Source organism: Rhinolophus hipposideros, assembly GCF_964194185.1.
Source record: "Rhinolophus hipposideros genome assembly, chromosome: 12".
Taxonomy (NCBI): domain Eukaryota; kingdom Metazoa; phylum Chordata; class Mammalia; order Chiroptera; family Rhinolophidae; genus Rhinolophus; species Rhinolophus hipposideros.
This window is the reverse complement of record NC_138058.1, coordinates 44,702,886-44,726,360: the sequence shown is the minus strand read 5'-3', so window position 1 is coordinate 44,726,360 and position 23,475 is coordinate 44,702,886. Positions and strand designations below refer to the sequence as shown.

General features: G+C 40.5%; 2 protein-coding genes across 4 annotated transcripts in view; both read left to right on the top strand.

Annotated features, from left to right (window-relative positions):
* The first annotated feature begins 1,501 nt into the window (after positions 1–1,501).
* Positions 1,502–12,297, top strand: EPCAM (epithelial cell adhesion molecule). 2 transcript variants are annotated; one of them, XM_081067854.1, is made up of 9 exons: positions 1,502–1,934; positions 4,123–4,230; positions 4,508–4,748; positions 5,588–5,653; positions 6,709–6,772; positions 7,661–7,762; positions 8,426–8,626; positions 10,476–10,520; positions 11,821–12,297. In XM_081067854.1, exons 1-9 carry the CDS (start codon positions 1,859–1,861, stop codon positions 11,860–11,862), a joined length of 945 nt encoding a protein of 314 aa, XP_080923980.1. In that variant the 5' UTR covers positions 1,502–1,858; the 3' UTR covers positions 11,863–12,297. The 2 variants fall into 2 exon arrangements, with proteins under 2 accessions (XP_080923980.1, XP_080923981.1); XM_081067855.1 differs by having other exon boundaries at positions 1,508–1,934; positions 8,426–8,555.
* Positions 12,298–19,330: 7,033 nt separating this feature from the next.
* Positions 19,331–23,475, top strand: part of MSH2 (mutS homolog 2) — a 70,729-nt gene continuing 66,584 nt past the window's right edge. The window contains exon 1 of one of the 2 annotated variants that reach the window (XM_081069754.1): positions 19,331–19,631. Coding sequence is in view for 1 of the 2 variants with exons in the window: in XM_081069753.1 (XP_080925879.1) it covers positions 19,421–19,631 (211 nt within the window). In the remaining variant the exon portion in view is untranslated. The remainder of the gene's footprint in view (positions 19,632–23,475) is intronic. The other variant, XM_081069753.1, reaches the window with a different exon arrangement.

The window sequence follows — 23,475 nt, the reverse complement described above, 5'->3', positions numbered from 1 at the left end:
GAATCATAGCATAAAATGAGTAATTTTGAGCAATGAGTGACAAATTGAGAAGGTGTTAAAAGAGCTATAAAAATAAATGTCGTGGATGTATACTCAGATACTATGAGTCAGAACTTAGTGTGGCATTTTGTCATTTATTTAATAATCATGTTTACTCAATTCACTTTATTACTATGAACAATTTAATAATTAAACAGCTGTCAAATTTATAAGAAGATGAGGTTCTTAATTAGGTAACTGATTAGATGCAATGGAACATTTTGCAAGTAAAGCCACAATAACCAGTTAGATTTTTCTTGGAAAAAGTATGTATAGTTTTAGGATGGCTGTGTGCAACTTCCTGAAAGCAACCCAAATGCAGAAAGCAACAAAAAATCTGGTTGACAATTTGTTCCTGATTTGATGGTACTATTCTTTTCACTTAAACACATTGCTGAATAGATCACAAAGTTCCAAAACTAGGTCTAGCAACTCAGATTTACAGATTTAAATGTGATAGAATTTCCTTAACATGTCAGTAATAAAATAGCTTATTTAATGTCCAAGTAAAATTCAAATTATACAAGTACTTACTGTAACAATGTGATTATTTACATTAATCAATATTGCAAGAGGAGAGTACAATACATTTAAATGATTGCTCAACAAAAGCATAACTTTTGACTAGATATATATACTTGTAAAAATTAATCAAATTTAGTTCAATCTTAAAATTGCTTTTTCATCCTTCCTCTTTTGAACTTACTCCAATGGTTTCTTAACGCAGAAAAGGCTTTTAAAGAGATTATAATGATATTACAGCTAACAAAAAAATTAGACACTAAATACTGTAAGTTATTAAATGCTTCTAGTCACTAGTTATTTTAAGACTGTAATAATGGCGTGCTGTGATTTGAATTCATTTACACTAATATAAATTGTCCTCCGTTTCTACTTTCCTGTATTTTCGAAACCAATATTGTTCTCTAACATTAATCGAAACCAGAAGAATCTCAGTTCCCAGTATTTGGCTCAGTGAAAATACCTTACATCTTCAGGGGCTAAAAATGCTTATTTTCAAAAGGGGGAAAGAATAGAGAATAATTATAAAGAACACATGAATTTGTCACCCCCGAAGAGCGAGGGAGATTTTTTTGTTCTAGTTTCAATGGAGTACAATTAAATTGCCAGGTAAAGCTCAAAGGTCGTCTTTTTTATTGTGGTTCGATGGTTCTCCGCTTCTCTTTGTATTCCCCTTTAGCTTCCACGTTCCTTTTCCTAGCCGCCTCACTCTTTCCTCCAGGCCCCCCCTTCTTGAAGGTTTCACAGTCGTGCTCCCTGGGTAAAAGGAAGTTTCCGTATTGTCAAACCTTCTCCGGGACCGCCAAGGGTGCCCGCAGGCTGTCACAGGAGGAGCCCACCTCCTTTGTGCCCCCACCAGCCACAGCAGGAGGAAGCACCAGGTAGCCGCGCGGGGCGGGGCGCGCACCTGGGCAGTGGGCGGCGCCCCGACAGCAGCGCTGCGGTGGGGGAGGGGAGCCGGCTGCCTCTGTACCCTCCGCCCCTAAGGCGGTGACTCATCGCGCAGAAGCCGCGGGCGGAGGTGAGCAGCCCCCGGCCTGCGCCGGGAGGCGGGGCCGCCAGGTCCGGCAGGTCCGCCCCGCCCCGCCCCGCTCCCAGACTGCGCAGTCCCGCGGCGAGCTCGCGTCGTGTGCTGGTCCCGGGAGCATCCTGCCACAGTGCCCTCGACGAGGACCTGCGCGGCCCACACCTCGCCCCTCCCGGCCTGCTAGTGGCTCCCGAGGCGCCCCTCTTCCCGCGCGTCCTCCCGTGAGCTGCGGCCGGCCTCGCGACCCCCTCCTCGGCGCGCGCGCTTGGCATGGCGCCTCCTCAGGTCCTCGCGTTCGGGCTCCTGCTCGCGGCGGCGACGGCGACTGTGGCCATGGCTGAGAAAGGTGCGGAGCAGAATTGTGGGGTTGGCCCCCGGCGCGTGGGACGAAGACCGGGGAAGGGGCGGGCGGCCCCGTGTTCCCGCCTGGAGACTGGACGGCGCGCGGGACGCGGCGGGAAGGCGCCCGCTCTTGCCGGCGGGAGCGAGCATCCTCGCTTGGTCGCTTTGCGCTCCTCTCTAGGGAAATGGCCGGAGGTAGGGGCGCAGGGGCAGACTAGGGACGGAGTGGCCACGTCCGGGGCTGCTTCGGCCTCTGAGTGTGCGACGAGGTCCGGGCGCACTTGGGGATCTGGAGTGGCCGAAACCAGCTGGGGCCAGGGCGGGAGTCTGCGACGTCGGCATATACATATATACACACATGTATGTACAGGACGGCCTGCTCCGCCCGGGGCATGTGCGGCGGGCCCCGCTGACCGCCTTAGCTGGGGACCTGTGGTTGCGGGGAGGCCGCCGGGCCCGCGACGCACCTGCGCGCGGGAGAAGCTCCTCCTGGACCTTGACTTCGGGGCGTGTAGACGTCTTCCTTTTTCTAAAGATCTTATAAGTAATGCCAATTTTATTGTAGGGAACCTGGGAATATCTATAACTGTAAAGGGTGAAAAAACTCTAATCCCGCCACTTCAACAGAATCCCGTAATTAATAATTCGGTATATTTTTCTTTCGTATATTGCTCTAAACATTGTCCTAAACCTAAACACGTAGTTTTTTTTTTTTTTAATATCTCGATCCCCCTCTCCCATCCAGGTGTTTCTGTTTTCTTTTGGTCTTGAAAAACACGATATAAATGGTGACAGAAGGAATCTGTTGCTTGGAAAATCTCACCATTATCCAAAAGTCAGACATGTAGTTTGATGCCAGTTTTTCTTACTCTGGGATAAACATCTTGGTTGCTGTCTCTTATTTATAAATTTGTGAGATGGTGGCTAGAGGTGACATTGCAGTTGGCCAAACCTTTCTGGAAAGGCTTTTTATATCTTCACCAGCATGGCAAGCCTAATTCATTACACTTTCAAAATAATGCAGTTTAACCAACTCATGATGTTCTAGTTTCAGTCGGGGGCTAAATACTTAAATCTTAAATTGCTTTCAAATGATGATAGCTGCGATGGGTATACGTTCAGAGAAAGTCTGTACATGATTGGCCTGTTTTAAATTTCACATTGCTTGGGCATGAAAAATGTGCTTTGAGCAGGTGCAGTATAGTGCTGCTAAAGCTTTTAACTCCTTGAGGACAGCCACTGTTAGGGACAAAGAGTTAATCAGGCTCCCTCTCCCGGCCAGCCACTGACCCTGACCAGCCCGCTGCTCCTATAAGATAGGTCATAGGGTCGCATAGGCACCCTGGGGATGCCATCCACTCGGACATCCATGTGACAGCCACTATACTTTCCCCTTTTGTGAACCCAATATTGAGTTTAGTGCTGGTCAGATTATATAGATGGTCCCTATTGATTATATAATTTAAATGGAAAAATTAAAGCCAACTTGGGACATAAAGACTCAATATTAAAATTCTTAGCTAGACAAAAGGAATTAGGTGGACTTGCCATTTTGAAGTTAAAGTGAACTTTTGAGATAGTTAAGGATATAATTTCTACTGACATCAATACTCAGGATGGGCAGCTTAGTATCACTTTCAAAATTGGGTTCCAGGGTTTAGTTTAATTAGGAAACCCACATACAGAGGTGCCCCCTAATTCAAGAAACCATAATTTTTCTAAGATATAGTCCGAGGGTTGAATATGTTCCCACTAAGCCCAAAAGCAGGCCTCTTTATTAAGGAGATGGGGTTGGGGGAGTGAAGGAGGAAATGTGAGCTATTCACAAATCCTAGGATTGGAATTGTTGTTTTGGGGAAAAGAGTAACTGACAGGCAAGGATTTTTCTTCATAGGAAGGAGGGAAGTATCATAAAGGCAAAGCTGAATATGATGTTTTGAGGGCTGTATTCTTGGTTTTAAAAAATCAAAATGGGAAAGCATGCAAATTAGACTGTCTATATAATACATACAAACTATTTAGCATAGTGTCAGCCACTCAAATTATAGCTGAAAAAATACTCAGGACCACTTTTTTTAAGGCTTTGTATCCCTGTAACTTGGGCATTATTGTCCAAATATAATTTAGCTGGGACCCACGGTTGATAGTTGGATTCACATTTTAAAGTGGATTTTTAAAATTTTTTTTTCTAGAATGTATCTGTGAAAATTACAAATTGACCACAAACTGCTCTGAGAACATGCATGGACAGTGCCAGTGTACTGCAATTGGTACACAAAATTCTGTCATTTGCACAAAACGTGAGTATAATATCGTCATTGCCTTTAAACTTTATTTTGAATTATATTTCTTTAGTGGATGTGTTTTGAGTTGGGAAGCCATTTATTGGACTCACGTCTGAATTTTGTCAAAATTATCTCATACCTGAAGCTTCATGGATCTTTAGAAACTGATTGTGGAATATGTAAGTCTACAATAATCTTTGGCCCTGGGAGTTTAGAGTTAAATTAAAAATTTTTTTTCCTTAAGCATAAAACTACAGTTACTTTTCAGTTTGACATTAAGCTTTCTTTGCAGTGGCTAGCAAATGTTTGGTGATGAAGGCAGAAATGAGTCACTCAAAGTCTGGGAGAAGACCGAAACCTGAAGATGCTATCCAGAATAACGACGGGCTCTATGATCCTGAGTGTGATGAGAACGGGCTCTTCAAAGCCAAGCAGTGCAATGGCACCACCACGTGCTGGTGTGTGAACACTGCTGGAGTCAGAAGAACGGATAAAGACACTGAAAAGTCTTGCTCCGAACGAGTGAGGACCTAGTGAGTTGAGCTGCCTGTATTACTTGTTTTCAGATTTGTTTAATTAAACTTACTTTTGAATATGTAATTCAATGTCATGATTTGGAATTCGAAAGATAGAAAAGGGTGTACAGCAAAAAGTCTCTCCATCCATCTCAATCCCACAGCCACCCAGTTTACCTCCGTAGAACTGATGTTGCCAGTTTATTCCATAACCTTCCAGAGATATTTTATGAGTTTACTGGCAATGTATTTTTTCTTATGGTAGCATACTAAACACAATTTTCCTTTTTATATTTTTATTTAACACTGTGCAGTATTTTACAGTTGGATTAGTATGAAATGTATATGAATGATTTAATCTACTTGCTCATTTAGTGTGTTTTAAAGGGAGGATAGGGTTGTCTTAGGGATTATGTAATGAAAAGAAACAGAAACACTCAAGCTAGCATAAGACTAAAGGACGAAAAACTGGAAAGGTATCAAGACCAAGGCAGGCACACTTTGCACTTCTGTCTTCTGGAACCTTGAGGTGATTTTTCTGTTTCTCTCAGTGCCTTTTTGTGTCTTCACTTGAATGTGGCCCAACATGATCAGCTAAGCCTTGATTTGACATGACTTTGTGTGTTGTGGCCAGAGGCCAGCGGGTCAGTGTTAGAAAGGGTGTTTCCTCCTGGATGAGTTCTTTATGAAAGATGTGTGAGGGCCAAGGAAAAAATTAAAGGCATATCTATTGCATAAATCTTTTGCTGTTAACTCTCCTGTAATTTCACTTGGGAGTTTTATTACTAGCTTGTCAGGAAAATAATATAAAAGTCTGAGTTTTTATAGTCAGTCAACACTGTCTTTTTACTTTACAGCTGGATCATCATTGAACTAAAACACAGAACAAGAGAAAAACCTTATGATACTAAAAGTTTGCAGATGTAAGTGCTGTTCAATGCGTTATATTTACACAGTTGGTGCTCAACTCGTCCATCCCACACCATTAGAAAACTAAAACCACGTCTCAATGCTTTTTAGTATTTCTGGAAAATAAGATACTATACAAAATATTTTTAACCTTATTTTGAAAGGGGATTACAAGAATAGTAAAGATTTCTGTAGTACCTTTCACTTAGATTCACAAATGAACATATGCCATATTTTCCTTTTTTATATGTGTATGCATATGTGTATACTTTCTGTATCTAAGCAGTATAAATATTTTTTTGCCAGAACCATTTGAGACCAAATTGTAGACACCATGCATGCCCCTTGACCCCTAAAGACTTTTGTGTATTTTTCTTAGAAACAAAGGGCATTCTCTTACATAACTAGTATACAGTTAATCAAATTCAGGAAATTTATTGTTATACCATATTGTGCCGGTTTTCCCAATATTGTCCTTCGTAACAATTTTTTATTGTCTAATCCAGGACCCAGTCTAAGATCATGTATTGCATTTAGTCATCATGACTGTTTAATCAGTTTTAATACGGAACACTGTTTTGGCCTTTCTTTGCCTTATTTTATTGAATGTCCCTCATATTTAGATTTGTCTGGTGTTTTCTCATAATTAAGTACAGGTTATGTGTTTTTGACAGAAAAACCACTTAAGTGATGTTATGTCTTCTGAAGTACTTCACATCAGGAGGCACATGTCAGCTTATCCCTTTACTAGTGATGTTAACTGTGGTTAAGGTAGTGTCTGCCAGGTTTCTCCACTGTAGAGTTACCATTTTCCTTTTTTTAATTAATATATAATCTGTGGGCAGATACTTGATACCCTGTTTCTAATCAAAGTGGAATTCAACAGTTTAGCATCAATGGATGATTCTAGCCTGAATCGATTATTATGATTGTTGAAAAATGGCGTACCATTTTCAACAAGTTTGGTTAATGATGATTCCAGACATTGAGCTATTTGCTTAAAAAGTAGTGTTTAATGTTGTGTAGTACAACCATTTTTTTTAAAAACACGAATTTTAATTATTTATAGTGCACTCAAGGAGGTAATCACAACTCGTTATCAACTGGATCCAAAATATATCACAAATATTCTGGTAAGTTCTCTCTCTCTCTCTCTCTTTTTTTTAAATTTAGTAAATGAGCTTTAGCAGAAAGTTGGTGGAGCAGCAGTATGGTTTGGGTCTGATTTTTGGTGGTAAAGATTAAACTGCATTTGGGTAATAGTTTCAGTCTTGGGCACTTGATAAAGCAAATTCCCTATTTTGTTTTCCTTCCATACCCTTTGAAAACTTCAGTTTATCCTTAAAGAAACCGTAGTGTCTTTTAGTATTCTTAACACATGACAGTCTTACATGCAAACCTCTCTTTATGATTGCTTTTGACACATACATACTTTAGGGTGCTACTTAGCCCCCATCTTCTCTGTTTTAAGGAGCTAGCTAGTTCTTAACCAGTTAATCCTTCCTTAACTTTTTCAACTCTGGTTGAAAAATGCTTGAATAGTGTGATGGAATGCTTTCAAGGCAGTATGAATTTATTCTTAAATTCTTCTAGATTAAAATTGATGTCACTTTTTAAAAGACTTTTTGAAAGGAATATATATATTTTGTTTTCTAAAGGCAGAACGTGGTAAATGCATACTACATTTTGGATTGTGTTTTAGTTTTGAAGTAGTTCCAACTAAATATGGTGTTTTAATAGCTTGTTTTAAAATCTTTTCAGGAAAAAAAATCTTGAAAAAATATGCAGTGTAATTGTCTTTGTTTGCATTGCTGTCTTATTTCCTTTGGATAGGTTTAAAGACCTTCCAAAGATTTTTAAATTATTAGTGATAAACTCAATTATCTACTAACGGAAAGGAATACTGACACATGTAGATTACAGAAAATCACACTGAATATTCTGCTTATTGAACAATGGTATTTTCATACAACTTTGGTTATGTTACTATTTATATTTTTCAATTTCTCCCCCCCACCCAGTATGAAAATGATGTTATCACTATTGATCTGATGCAAAATTCTTCTCAGAAAACTGAGAATGATGTGGACATAGCTGATGTAGCTTATTATTTTGAAAAAGATGTGAGTATAATCTTCCTCATTTTATTCCTGTGTTTCGAAATGTAATACCTAACATGCCTCAATGGATTCAAGATCTTTCATCATCTATTTCTCCAGATCAACCATATGTCTATTCCCCAAGTGGTTCTTGTGCTGCAATTAATGTCTTCCCTATCACTCACATGTACCTTTCTTACACGTCTTTCTTGTTTGTATATTTATACCTTTAATCAAATTGTTCTGCCTAGAATATCTTCTCATAATTCTTATCTATTACCTCCTTGAGGTTACTTAGTTTGTGTGTATAGCCTCTCCCTATTAACTATTTCCATGAATAAGAGGCTGTGTGAGAAATGCTATGTAACTGCTGTGATAAAATTGTTTAATCTTTAATATATTATGGGGGTGGGACAGAAGGAAGAATAAGTAAAATAAGATTTGCCATGTGTTTGTATTGTTGAATCTAGTGATAGGTACATGGGACTTCGTTATATTATTCTTTTTACTTTTATATATGTGTGGAAATTTCCCAGTATGTTTTTAAAAGTTTCAGTATATGAGATTGTTATCACTAAAACCATAAAGATTCTTGGCAACAGTTTTTTTGGTTTGTAATTGGCATGTAATTCTGTGTGGCCAGGTTTTCTTAAATATTTTAAATTGTTTTCTTTCTTCTCAATATAGGTTAAAGATGAATCCTTGTTCTATTCCAAGAGAATGGACCTGATTGTAGATGGGGAACGACTGGATCTGGATCCTGGTCGAACTGCAATTTACTATGTTGATGAAAAGCCACCTGAATTTTCAATGCAAGGTCTAAAAGCTGGTATTATTGCTGTCATTGTGGTTGTGACAATAGCAATTATTGCTGGAATCGTTGTGCTGGTGAGTTAGAACAAGGAAAATTTTATTTAAGGGTGTTATATATTTTCAAGAAAAGGTGACAATATGAAAAGGCTACATTCATTTTCCAAAACATACTAATAAAACAAAAACCTTCATTTTTTTATAATTCTCTATAGTCAGTGAATCTATTGCTGTTCTGGCCTCTTTTTATAAAACAGCCATGAAGGAAGGAAGGATACTAATCTGAGAAAAGCGTGTAGCTGAGCCCTATACATATTTTAAAACAAGATATGTTGCCATCTAGTTGAATTGAAACAACAGAACACAGATTAGCATAGAAAGGAGTTAAAAGTGATAAATGTGAAGCAGCAGTTCTAAATAAAAGGTTAGCAAATTACATTTAGCAGTGCTTCAGAAGAAGAATGTATCACCTGAGTAAGAAGGGTTTATTCTAGAAATGTAAGGATGCTGCAGCATCAGAAACTCTTACCAACATAACAGAATTCAGAAATGGATTTGAGGATATGTGGGAACTTATATTTTCAGTTCAGTGGAATTACCACACTTGGCTATTCATCTGGAAGAAAACGAGTTGAATTCCTATGTCACCCCACCAGGGCTGACCATATTGCCTAACTGTGTGTGAATGGCACGTCCTAGAGCACAGTGATGTGAAAGGAGTTGGGCAGTGCACCTATGTTGAAATACAAATTCCAGATGAAGTATTGTTTAAAATGTTAAAAAAAAAAAATAAGTCTCACAATTAATTTAGGAAATATTTATATAACCTTGGGTAAAGGAAACCAAGTAAAGCAAGAAATCTGAAATCTGAAGGAAAATATATTTGATGTCATTGAAATTAAATATTTTGTATGGCAAAGATACTGTAGAGTAAGAAATATCATTGATAGGCTGAGGGAAAATACTTAACATGTATAAAACAAAAAAGGGTATTATATATAATACTGTGTTTACTCGAAAATAAGACCTAGCCAAACCATCAGCTCTAATGTGTCTTTTGGAGCAAAAATTAATATCAATATATTATACCCTGTCTTATTTTAATATAACATACCGGATCTTATTATACTATAATATAAGACTGGGTCTTATATTAATTTTTACTCCAAAAGACACATTAGAGCTGATTGTCTGGCTAGGCCTTATTTTCAGGGAACCATGGTATATGAGTATAAAGAATTCTTAACAAATTGATGAGGAAAGTAAAGAAAAAATGGCAACAGGTCTGGACAGGCAATTTATAGAAGAGGAATTCCAGATGGCAAAGGAGCACATGAAAGATTAATCATAGAAATCTAATTGACCTGTATAAATGAAAGCACAACCACATAAAGAAGCATGGTCAAGGTTATACATTGCAGTTTTGCTAGTGAGGGTGAATCTGGAAACAATCTGAGTGTACATCAGGAGAATGGATGAGTAAGTTGTATATTCATGCTATGGAATAATGTGGCTATTAAAAAGGATGAATTCACTGTGTAGCTTTTGAGATGGTAGAGTTTTTATGATGATACAGATTGCAAAAAATATCGCATGATCCCGTATGTTTATATATGCTTGTATTGGGATGGAACAAGATGTGGGAGAATGCACACCAAGCGGTTAAATTTCATTAAAGATGATTCATTGTTTTCTCAGTAAATTTTTTTCTTTTTGGTTTGTTTCATTAGTTGTGGTAGACTTTTTTTTTTTTTTTTTTTTTAGTTTAGTAGTGAATTTTAATTTAGTAAATAATGTCTGTAGATAGATTTTAAAATTAAATCTGTTCAGATAGGAATTAGGTCCATTAAAAGCATATTTGTCAGTTTAGACCAACTTTTTGTTTGGGTAGCAATCCTAAAATAGTAATCTTTTTCCTTCCATTTAGGTTCTTTCCAGAAAGAACAGAACGGCAAAGTATAAGAAGGCTGAGGTAAATGGATTACTTAATAAAAAGGCCCTTGTTTAATCTCTTACTCCTAATGATCACTGTAATTTCCGAGGTACTGTGTCCATTTACAGTACGGTCCTTAGGGCGCATCATTGGCTAAGTTCTCTTGCATGAGTTCCATGGCTTATACTGACTTCTGCCTCAAAGAATAGTGGGATGGGAAAGCTATGATTTTTATTGTACATTTAGTGGAATCTTTTAGAGGCTTACTCTAGTGGATTCACATTAGAGAAAAACTCAGTGTGACTAATGACCGGATTTATTTATGGTGTCTGCCAGTGAAATCATAATAATTAAAAATGAATTTATTTGTGTCTTAGTAAATCTGTTGCATACTAACTAGTCACGTCCACTAGTGTGAAATTAAAGTGTGAGATTGCTAGTGTGTTTCAGTCACTTGGAATTTGATATGAACACACTTGTCCTTGAACCCTATCAATAACATTTTCAGTATACCCACCACTTACTGTATATTTATGTGTTTATTTATAACTGTATTTGTGCTGTTTACTGATATTTTACCAAATAACACAGAAATATAAAAGAATATTGAAAAAAATCTAGAAAATCTTAACATCTTCTATTACATAGTTGATTATATAGTTTACCTGGATTGGTGACCACAAGTCTAGGGGACTATCCCTGAACTGAATCATAACAAAGTCAGAATGACAATGTAGTGTGGTTAAGAGCAATATAGACCCGGGTTTGACTACTTTTTAGTGGGGCAAGATATCTAACTTCTTTAAGCCTCCATGTTTCCTTATCTGTAAAATGGGGATAGTAGTACAGACCCATTGTGAAGGTTGAACAAAGTAATCTTTGTAAAGTGTTGGTCCTATGCTTGCCACAGAGCAAAATGTTTGCAAACTGGTAGTTGTCACCATGTCTCAGTTCTACCTATAACTAACTGTGATCTGGAACTCGTCACTTAATTCTTCAATTTCCTCACCTATAAAATACAAGATTGATAGTAGAAAACGAATTGGTTCTTCCTATATGTAAAAATGGTATGCATTTAATAAGAATCTTACCCATTTTTAAAGATCCAGCTTACCTGCTACCTTCCCATCTCTTTAGCCATCTTATCTCTAAATAGCAGTTTAGATCAAGTGCTCAATGTGTGCTTCCTTGTAATATAACTTTTTAAAGAAAAATTTAAGTAAGTCTCATAAATGTGGAAGAGAATCATCTTGCTTTCCTCATTAATGTTTTTTTTTTTAACTTTACAGAATGAGCAAAAGATTGGGAAATTATTTAAATCTTTTTTCCTCTATTTCAGATAAAGGAGATGGGTGAGATGCACAGGGAACTCCATGGATAACTACTGTAATTTGAATAGTAAATACAAGAAGGGAAATTAGCAAACGGACTCAGATTACAAATATATGAGCACGGGACAAAGAAATCTCTGAGGACTAATATTTTGTTAGTTAACATATATTTGTAATAGTGAAACCTGCACTTAAAATATAAGCAGCTTGAAATTGACTTTACCAATCTTAAAATTTGACCACAAGTGTCATATATATATAGATCTGATATCCCAGAATCTGATTGTCCTAGAACTTGGACTGAATAATTAAAATTATTTATACATAACATTGAAGAGTGTGCATTAAATATGCTTCCACAGTAGAGTTTGAGTGACTACTAGCTCATCCATTTGTGATTGAAAGCTGCCTCCCTATTTACGTTGAGTTGTGTACATATGTGCCTTTTTTATGAACTATGAAATAAAAAACATTTTAAAACTGAATTTCCTAACTTTATTTGAATTATATTGAATCAACTTTCATAGTATACATGTAAGATAATAGGTTAAGAAATGCTTTGAATGCTAACTACAAATTAGAGTTTTGCATAAGTACTAATCATGTATATTTAATATAGTATGTATAACCTATAATATGTAACTTCAACACAGAAAATTCAATTTTATTCTAAAATGGGCATTTTGGCAAACCTCAAGGCAGAATTGATGGAGAACGTTGTAAACCATGAATTCTATGGTTGGCTGAGTTAGAAACACCAGTTTTTCAACATCTTATGTGATGAATAGTTATGTTGCAAATAACATTTTATATGAAGTTAAATATTTTCCTTTTGATAGGAATATTTTGAAGACACTATGAAAAGAACAGTAAAGAAAATATAAAATATAAAAAAATAAAATACAAAAATATTTAAAAAGGATTTTTATCTCTACTGTAGTAGGCAGACTTCTAGGATGGCCCCCAAGATTTCATACCCTTTCATACCATATTAATATATATGCCATATGTAAACCCCTCCCTAAGAGTATGGGCAAGGCCTGTGAATATGGGCTGTCACAAGATTAAATTACATTATATGGCAAAGGATTTTGCAGTTGTAATTAAAAACCCTAATCAGTTAAAAAGATCTGTGGGTGGGCCTGGCCTAATCAGTGAGTCTTTTCAGAGGGTCTAAAGGTAAGAAACAAGCAGCAGAAACCACAGATGTACTCTGTTAGCCTTAAAGCAAACTACCATGTTGTGGAGAGGGTCCTGTCAGCAAACAGGCCGACTGTAGATCCCGAGGGCCTCAGTCCCAGAACCACAGGAACTGAATTCTGCCGAATACCAATGAGCTTGGAAGAGGACCCCAAGTCCAGATGACATGACAGCCCTGGCAGACATCACTGCAGTCTTGAGACCCTGACAAAAGGACCCAGTTATGATATGCTTGGACTCTTGACCCATGGAAACATATTAAATGCTTATTAAGATGCTAAATTTGTGGTAATTTGTTACACAGTGATAAAAATTATGCTAGCTAGTAGAAAGTAATCGGAACTTTAAACACAACAGGAATAGTGGCTATAAAGGAGCAGCCACTCCCCCTAGGACAGAGCACCCAAAGAAGAGACCTCTACTGCCCCCAAAGCCCACACGCTGAGCCCCAGACCTTGAAGGAGAGGCACTGTGCCTCTCAAGAGCAGAGAAGTTCTGTCCATGTGGTCCGAGGAGCACAGCACTTGGGTGTGTGGTGTAGTGCTGTTTCACAACACTGGAGATGAGCTGGTCCCAGTCTTGAGACTGGAGGACATACCCTATATATTTTATCTTCTCAGTACCTGGTTGCTGAGACAAAAACTATACAGGGCACAATCTCACAAAATTAGGCTTTAAGATGAGTGTATTTAAAAAGTTTTGTGATGAATTATTTCTTGTAGGTTGAAACTTTCTGGTGTCTATAAGAAGCTCACGGGCAAGGATGTTAATTTTGAATTCCCAGAGTTTCAGTTGTAGACAAAAATGACAAAATATTCACAATAAAAAGCAGAGAAGTTGCTGGGGTGCGGCGCTGGCAGAACTTGGAAATCAGCCCTCTAGGGCAGGAGTCATCAAATGACAGTCTGCAGGCTGGCCTATCACCACCTGTTTATACAGCTAGGGACCTAAGGATGGTGTTTGCATTTTTAAATGGTTGGAAAAAATCAAAAGAATTATTTGTGATATCGTGAAAATTATATGGAATAAAAATTTCAGTGTCCATAAAGTTTTATTTTTTACATGAGGTGTGTGGCTTTTTCCAACAACAATGGCAGCGTTGATGGATGGTTGGCAAAAACCTAAAATATTTACTGTACTTTATAGAAAAAGTTTGCTGTCAGGTGCTCTAGGGTGCTGGGGGAAGCTACTCATACCGAAGTGCCTCACCAGACACCAAAGCCACTCTATAAAATTGCCTTTTAGAGTTGGGGTGTGGCGCAGGTGCTCAGGGAAGCTGCGGGCTGCTGTCCACTGCAGGAGCAGCATTGTGCTGGAGAAGCCACCCAGGAGATGATGGAGAAGCCCTAGGTCTGCAGGAATTGGGCACCGGGGAAGCCACCCGAGCTGCAAGAGAACAACACTCTCCTCTTCCAGTGTCTCTCCAGCGCCCTCTACTGACAAAGCTTCAGATTCATTTTCACAGAGTAGGCAAAAGGTGAATTTGGAGCTAATGGGTACGTCACTAACTAACTTGCACACTCTTCAACCCAATGCCCTCTAGTTTCTGTCCTATATCTTCTAAAGTTACTTTTGTTGGGGAGCATTTGAGATCTTGCTTTCTGGTGTGTCATCAGCTTGGCTTAAATAAACTATTACAAAAATTCAAAAAAATAAAAAATAAAAAAATAGTTATTCTTTTTAAGGGCGACACTGACCTGCTAATTGCCAGTGGCCTTTTTCACCCAGTGTTTTCAACATTTACTCTCTCCACAGCTTATTACCATGTTGACTACCCCATTTCATACCCCAGTATGTTGCTTAAAATTTTCTTTGGCTTTATTGGCATTAGTCTTTCCTGGTTGTTTTCCTCTTCTCCTGACTGAAATAGCGATGTTCTCAGGATTTGTCCTCTTTTTTCTTCCTGGAGGATTTCATCCTTTCCCTTGCCTTGGCCTAGATGATAATAGAAATACCATCACTATTTTTGCCCTTCATGCTGAGTTCTATACTATACTATGTTTCACTTCATTAGCCTGGAATGGTCTGATTACCTTCCTTCACAAACCTAGTTTGTCTCTTGTATTCTCAGAATCAGTTAATGACATCACTACCATCTAACAAGCCCAAAATTCTTTTCTTTCTCTTACCTTCTCTGTTCCTTTAGTCATCAGGCCCTGTGATACTTCCTCAGAAATAATTCTCTTCTAATCTGCCTTCTCTTACACATTTTCACTGGTCTCTTTGCCAACAATCTATTCTCTCTATCCCAAACCATACATTGCTTCCAGAATTATTTGCCAAAAGCTGATCAGACCATTTTATACAACATGAAGTCTACTCCGCTCCCCCGCCAGAGGGGCATACAAGGCCTTTCACAGTCTGGCCCTGCAGCGGGTATTCTTTCCCTTTTGGCTGTCCCTTTTCAATTTGCGGAGAACTCTCCTGAGTATAGTATTGGTGAGAGACAGTTCTCTACTTCCCTCGGTAGAAGTTTAAGAGGGGAGATCTTCCCTCTGCTCTGAGTCTCCAGGACACAGTCACATCCATGCAAGACTTGGAATTGTGTGATAAAAAGAAGGAAGAACAGTTGAGAAAACGCTCATGGACACCAATGGGGTGAGACCAATGGCAGCCACAGGAGTGTCCCAGGGGTGTCCTAGCCCTTGGGCTCTTGTGGTATTATCTAGCCCTGGTTGCTCTGTGTGGCCTCCCTTGGTCCTCCTTCCTCTCTACTGCCAATATCCCGCTCCCAAACTTTACCTAAATTGCCTGGATTAATGTAATTTTTGCCTTTCCCAAAACCAACCTCTTCCCACTCTAAACCCGTCTGTATACCATCTCTAGAACAACTATAATCTGATCACAATCTACCTTATTTCCCACTATACCCTCTACTTAGTTGAAGCCCGGCTTAAGATCCCCCTCTTTCCCGAAGCCTTTCTTAACACTTTAGCCTCGGCTCTTTCTACTTCTTTCAACATGAAGAGGATCAGGATATGCCACCCTGAAATATGCCACTTTGGCATAAGGATTATTTTGAGCTGAAAGCAATTGAGAATCAGCAGGTGCAGGAAGAGTTCTCTGCCCTCCCCTTATTTGTCTAAAAGCAGGGCATAAATTTCCCTTGTGAAGGTGTTTCCCATTGTACCAAGGGCGGGAAGAGCAATTTATCACCAGAGGTGGTGAGTCCACACTGAGACGAATTTACATAAGCAGACCTTACTAAAATAGCCCTATCTTCCATTAATTCTCCCATGTACTTCTAGTTACTTCCCCACAATTTATCATCTCTTGAACTGTAAATCCGCTTGCCTTTGTTAAAAAGGTTATATAAGCTCCTGAGTTAACTGCTTCTTTGAGATTTACTTCTTTTCTGTGAACTCCTGTGCACATATTAATAAAAATTATATGATTTTTCTCCTCTTAATCTGTTTTATCAGTTTAATTCACAAGTTCCTAGTCACTGAACCTAAGAAGGTAAAGTTTGTTTTCCTCTCCAAATGCAACAGTTTCAGTAGATAAAACATAATCTCACAAATCTTTCCCACCACCCTAAAATGTCCCTTCTACCACTTTATAAATTCCCACTGACCTATGCCCCAAAACTGTATAAATATTCTGAAGGGGGGTGTCTAGTTCACAACCTAAAGTGGATTTTTTTCAACGTTGTTCATTTTTAAAGACCAGAATAAAAGCCACTGCCCTCACCTAGATTAACACAAATCCCTGCCCATAAGGCCCTCCCCTGTAAACCCTGTCTTTCTTAAATTGCCTTAAGAGGCTTATGTTTTGACATTCCCTATAGCTCTTCACGTGACTTTGAATTGTCCTATAGTGTTGTGTGTCTGGGTACTGACTCTCCAGACAGATCAGGGCAAGTGTGGGCATTCTCTTCATTTTTAGAATTAATAGACTCAATTGATACATAAATGAATAAGTAAATGAGAGACAGATATAATCTGGGTGGGGGTAAATGTGATGATAAACAGTATAAAGGTTGTTTACAAGATTAAAAAAATACTTTCAAAGCTATTACCTCATTTGCTCCCCACATGAACCCTGGAGGTAGATATTCTCATTACCATGTTGTTTCCCTTTGAATTCACTATTTAGAATGTGAAATAGGAAAGGGGAGAGATGGAATTGATGTAGGATGTTGCTTAGTGAATGCAGCGCTTCGTAGTCTCGTGGAGCCGAAGAATGGAGACATGGATCAGGAAGAGACAAGGAGATGCTCAGGAAGATAGTTTATTATAGCGAGCAAAGAGTTACAGCTCCTGAGCGGGAGGGGTTACCCGAAGCTGGGGTGCCCACTAGCTAAGGCAAAAGCTTGTGTTTGTATACCTTTATTTCTACCTGGGAGGGGGATGTTGGGATGTGAGTGCCTATGGATACAATATTTCTCAGACTCGCTCTACTACTCAGCTTGGGGGAGGTCTTTGAAACAAACCTATTTGTCCCAGAGGGTGACTGATGACATTTTTGTCCTGGTACAGTTGTCCTGGTACCGTTGCCCTGGGTTCTGTTTTTGTTCTGTTTTTGCTCAGTCTACCAAGGAATTTCTAACTGCCTGATTTCATACTAACTTACCTCTCTCAGAATGACACTGAAGGTCAGGTTATCATATAGAAGTGGTTATTATGAGGTGCAGCTTATTTATTTACATACATTTTTTGCACACCTATATGTACCAGGCCCAATGGCACACAGAGGGTTAAGCATACAGAATCCGGAACGAGACTGAACTCTATCTAGTTCTGTTACTTACTGGCTCTGTGATGTTAGGCAAGTGACATCTCCGAGTTTTAGTTTCCTTACTGTAAAATAAGAGTACTCGTTCCCAACACTTAGAGTTGCAAAGCTTAAAACAGTAAATACATGTGAAAATAACGAAAACGTCCAAGAGTCAATAAATATTGATGAACATTAGCCATTATTAACTATAAACAAATACCCATCCATGTCCTTTCCAGGTAAGATAGGTGAAGAGTTATTTCTAAAACAAAGCAACATTATAATAGAGATATGAATAAGGTGGGACCCCAGAAGATAATGCAACTGATTACACCTGGGGAGACTTGGGCAGGTTTCTCTGAGGATATCTATGAGGAAGGATGACTAGGAGTTTGCCTTTTCATCCGGAAGGGCCATTCCAGAGCTAAGGGACAAGTTTGTGTTTGAGTCACGCGTGTGGAGGGGGAAGGGGAACTTCCCCGAGATCACAGAGTTTGGGTGAGAGGAGGGAGCGCGGCTGGAGGTGGGAGATGTTGCTGGAAAACGATCAGAGGATCCAAACTTTCTCTACTCCCCAAGGGATTTGAATTTACCCTGCAGGCTCAAGTTTCTAAATTGAGCTGATTGTCAGACTTGCCCAGGAAGCTTTTTAAAAGATCCCGAGGCTCCACCTTCAGAAATTCCAACCCATTGTATACGGGTGGGCCCGTTTCTAGTTTGAAAAGCCCGGGGGGTAGTTCTGCTGGCGGAAGCAGGGTTTGGGGGCGTTTCCAGGGGGGAGGGGTGCGCCAAACGGGGAGCGTGATGCTTTTCTAAGGCAGGGTACCATGCAGGGCCTCTTACAGGTCTTTGCTCAACATTTTAAAACATTTCATCCCTCCCTTCCCCATCTTTATTATTTTTTTTTAAATCTAAACTCTTAATTTCTAAAACACCATTGATTTTACTTATTACGTGTATTATCTGAATCCGGTCATTAGAAGGTAAACTGAGCAAAGGCCGTGGTTTTCCTTTCTAATGATCCTTAGATCCTAGAAGAGTCTGGCATATAGCAGGCCATATACATATTTTTGAATGAATGAAGGAGTGGACTAAATGAGAGATAATTTGTCTCGTACGGAGCAGTGAGGAGGTTGTGAAGAATTAACCTGTCATCTTGAGGTTGGCAGTTTGCTTAAAAAGGAAAAGGGAGGCAGTTGGAGGAGAAGGGTGCAGGTTTAAAACTACTGTGATGGGGAAGAAGGCTACTTTTCCCGTGTTTTCAAGTTTCTGTCTGATTCCACTCTCACGCTTCCGGGTACGTAATAATCGCAACAACTTCCTGAACGCCCCACCTGACCGCCGAACCTCGTTATCTTTGTCGTCTGTTCACCTGGGTTTCTAGTCTGTGCAGCGGGGAAAACGCGGAGAACTGGAGCCTTTTAAGGACCGGCATCCGCCAGGGTCGACGCGCGACCTAGGCTCAAGCATGCGCAGTTGACAGTCGCCAGCGTGCGCGGGAAGCTGGGCCGCGTCCGGTTGTGATTGGCTGCGGCGGCGGACTCCCACCCACCCAAACGCAAAGCTGGATGCTGATTGGGCGGGTCGCAGAGGCCGGACGCCACGCGGGGGGTGAGGGAGGGGAGGCGGGAAACAGCTCAGTGGGTGCGGGGTCGCGCAGTTCCCTGGGCTAGGCTGTGGAGAGGTTCCGAAATGGCGGTGCAGCCGAAGGAGACGCTGCAGCTGGATAGCGTGGCCGAGTTTGGCTTCGTGCGGTTCTTCCAGGGCATGCCAGAGAAGCCGACCACCACGGTGCGCCTCTTCGACCGGGGCGACTTCTATACGGCGCACCGCGAGGACGCGCTGCTGGCCGCCCGGGAGGTGTTCAAGACCCAGGGGGTGGTCAAGTACATGGGACCCGCAGGTGAGGACCGGGACGGCGCGGGCTCCGGCGTGGAGGCGAGGGGGAGCGGGGGCGGGGGCGTGGGGGCCCCGTGGGGAATCGCGCTTTCTCCGCCCCCGCCTGGCCAGGTGGGGCGCTACCCGCCCGCCCCTGCCCTGCCTCCGCCCTGAGTCTGTTCCTCTGCAGCTGTCGGAGTCGAACTAGTAACGAACACGTAGGGGACCGTTTACTGCGTGCCAGGTGTTGTGCGAGGCGTTTCAATAGATTGTTCTCTTTAATTTTCCAGCAGTCGTGTGGGTCTCTGCTCCACGGCTTCGCCTGGGCCCTGTAAACCTCATCACCAACACCACCAAATCCCTGTATTACAAACGCCAGTTCAGAAGTGGGAGTTAGACTAGAAGGGGGTTTGGAGACCGTCTTTGTCGCTCACATCATCTTGCCCCCACGCGCGATTTAGACGGCGGCGCCAGCGCAGGGACCTGTGATGAGCTATTCAGAGCTGGGGCCAAGTGGTCAGGACCGCGTCCTCTGAGCGAGATTGCTCTGAGGAAAGTTGCGGTTCCTCCACTTACTAGTTGTGGGACCGTGGGCTGGTAATGCATGTGTGTGCCTCGGCTCAGCATTCTGTGCCCTCTGTAATACAGCCCCATCTTCCACATCATCTCTTCCCGGAAAGCTACAAATTTCTCAGCCTATGGGGGTTAGGTGTTCTAGATGTTGAATGTTGAGCTCTTTCCTCCCTGGCTCCACTGTGATAGAGGAGAGAGTATTTTAGGGGGAGTAAGGAGTTACGGGTTTCTAGTCGTGCCTCTGCCACATGCAGATGGGATGTTATTGACAAAAGATGTTTAATTCATTAGATAGAAATTTATTGAATGCTGCTGTGTCAGGCAGGGTTGTGGACACTGGGAGTACATAGATGAAAAGGCGATATCCGCATCTTCACAGAGCTCATTCTGGTGGAGAGCAAGGCAGAAAAAATTACAATTCAAGGTGAAGAACTATGGGGGTATACTCCATAAAAAGTTGTTGAAGAGGCGTAGAGGCAGGATTACCAAAGACGAGACATCAGGGAAGGCATTATATTACAGGTTGAATTCCACTCGAGTCTTGAAGGACTAGGAGTTTCCTGAGGTTAGGGCCTGAAAAGAAGTAGGTTGGCATTGTTGAAGCAGGAAATAATGAGGCGAGTGGCCCAGGCAGGTGGAGTGAGATGATGAAAGAATTTTTATGTTGTGCTGAGATGCTAGAATTTTATGCTGTAGGCAGTAAGAAGTCTGAAGACTTAATGTAAGCAAAGATGGAGTGGTGTGTTGGATCATTTCTGCTGTAATGTGGAGGATGGGGTAAAGGAGGCAAGAGGAGAGAGGGGGACCAGTTAAGACCAGCCAGGGATAGTTAGGGGTGGCTTCATAGTTAATGATGGTCTAAATTGCTTTCCAGTTTTAAAGTGATTATATTACTCTTGTTATTTTAAGCTAGTAAGTACACTTTCTTTTGTCTTTGTACTATGCAGTTTAGAATAGTTTAAGCATTTAAAATGGTGTAAAAAGTTCTAAACATACTTGTATATTTGTATAAATTGAATCACTGATTTAGATTGCAAGGAATAATGGATGGATGCTAATAAGTGTTACATCCATTTATTGGGAAGGGAATTTAGTATGAACATCCTGGAATTTTTTATATTGGAGTGTAGATTTTTATTAAAACAAAAGCAAAACAATTTTTCCTTTTTTTTTTTTTAAAGATTTTTTATTGGGGAAGGGGAACAGGACTTTATTGGGGAACAGTGTGCACTTCCAGGACTTTTTTCCAAGTCAAGTTGTTGTCCTTTCAGTCTTAGTTGTGGAGGGCTCAGCTCAGCTCCGGGTCCTTGCTAGTTGCAGGGGGTGCAACCCACTGGAGGAATTGAACCAGCAACCTTGTGGTTGAGAGCCCACTGGCCCATGTAGGAATCGAACTGGTGGCCTTAGGAGTTAGGAGCATGGAGCTCTAACCGCCTGAGCCACCAGGCCGGCCCCCAGAATTTTTCCTTTTGTTGCCCATGAAAGTTAAAATACGGGTTTAGCCAGGGACATTCCTAGGAATAGAGGAACTTAGACATCACCTCATGTTAATCATATTGAAAATGTGGTTAAAGTCAATTAGCAAGTAAATGTTATTCCCAAGGATCTGTTTCTTAATTAGAGATTTATGCTAAAGGCACATTTTAGGTGAAGAATTGTCCTAATATTTATTTGGGTAGGATAATAGAAGAGTTATAAAAAGATGGATGGGTGATTTGTCACCAGAAATATGCTTGAGTAATGAAAAAGGGAGGAGCTCAAAAACAAAAAAAAGTACCTTGGATCCCAAAAGCTAATGCTTTGCAGTTTTTTCTGTTCAAGGTGAACTGTAACTGAGGATATGTTTTATAATGGATGTTGATTTAAGACTGCCAATACTTGTTTCTTGGGAGGCATTTCCTTCACTTTAATATTATGCCATCTGGGTAAAAGGTTAACAAAACCTTTTTCTTTGCTGCTCTGTTTCCATTGTTTCTAGGCATTGTTATTGCAAAAATGACCCCAGATTGTAAATTACATCTGGACTTGAACTATAAATACCTGATGAGGATCCCTTGCACTCCCAGTCTTTACAAATCTTGGACCCTGTCACCTTTCCCTACATTTTTTAGCAGTCTTGAAAATAGAAATCATTCGAGGACTCCCTCAATTTCCTGCTCTCAAACCTATACTATTTTTTTAATACAACAGGTTTGTTGAGATATCATTTACATATAATGCTATTCACCCACTTCAAGTATACAGTTCACTGTTTTTAGTATAGTCAAAGTTAAGCTGCTTTTGCCTCAATAAATTTTAGAACATTTTCATCACCCCCAAAAACCCATGTATTAGCACTTTTGTATACTTTAAATAATCTCTAGATTACTTAATACAATGTAAATAGTTGTTATGTGGTGTTGTTTAGGGAATAATGACAAGAAAAAAGTCTGTACGTGTTCAGTATAGACACAACCATTATATGTGTAGCTACATAGTAAACATCAGGAACAACTTAACTTTTTGCCTGAATATTTTCTTTTTTCCCCCCTTCCTTCCGCCCCACACCTCCTACTCCGGTTAAAGCTCTTGTTTCTCAGTCTAGTTGTGTAGGACACAGTTCCCTGGCCCATGCTGGTGTTAGGAGCCTTGCGCCCCTCCCCAGCTGAGTCGGTGGGTCGCCAGTTTTCCGTTGGCCTCTCAGCAGCTCATGGCAGCCGGCTGCTCTCAGCAGCACACAGTAGCCCACGATGGTTGCCGGCCACTCACACTGGCCACTGGCTGCACATGGCAGCCCACAGGCAGCACACAGCAACTGTGGCAGCTCTTCTGGCTGCTCACAGCAGCCCAGCTCCAGGGAGAGCTGTTGTTCACAATCTTAGCTGTAGAGGGCGCAGCCCACTGGCTCACGTGGGAATCGAACTGGCGACCTGCGAAGGAGCGCAGCGCTCCAACCTCCTGAGCCACCAGGCTGGCTCTCCTGAATATTTTCGATCCTGACAATGTGGTACGCAGATACAGAGAGAAGGCTTGACTAAGTGGAACCATACAATATGAGGTCTTCTACTGGTTTCTTTTATTTAACAATATTTTAGGGTTTGTTAAGGTAGTCAGTACTTCATTCCTTTTTGCCAAATATCCCATTGTATGGATGTGCCATATTTGTTAATCCGTTTGTCAGTTGATGGACATTTGAGTTATTTCTTGAACTTGTACTTCTAATTTCGCCTGTATTCAGTCTCTCCCTATTGTGCCAGTGAAAAAAATGTGGTGTAGATCCCATCCTCTCCTCTCAGAGATAACTTTCTGTTGATCAT

Bases quoted from the DNA above. Each gene is read 5' to 3' on its own strand.
- EPCAM (XM_081067854.1), top strand. From the start codon at position 1,859: ATGGCGCCTCCTCAGGTCCTCGCGTTCGGGCTCCTGCTCGCGGCGGCG. The intron at 4,749-5,587 runs GTGAGTTGAGCT...TTTACTTTACAG, and splicing joins TCCGAACGAGTGAGGACCTA to CTGGATCATCATTGAACTAA. The intron at 10,521-11,820 runs GTAAATGGATTA...CCTCTATTTCAG, and splicing joins CAAAGTATAAGAAGGCTGAG to ATAAAGGAGATGGGTGAGAT.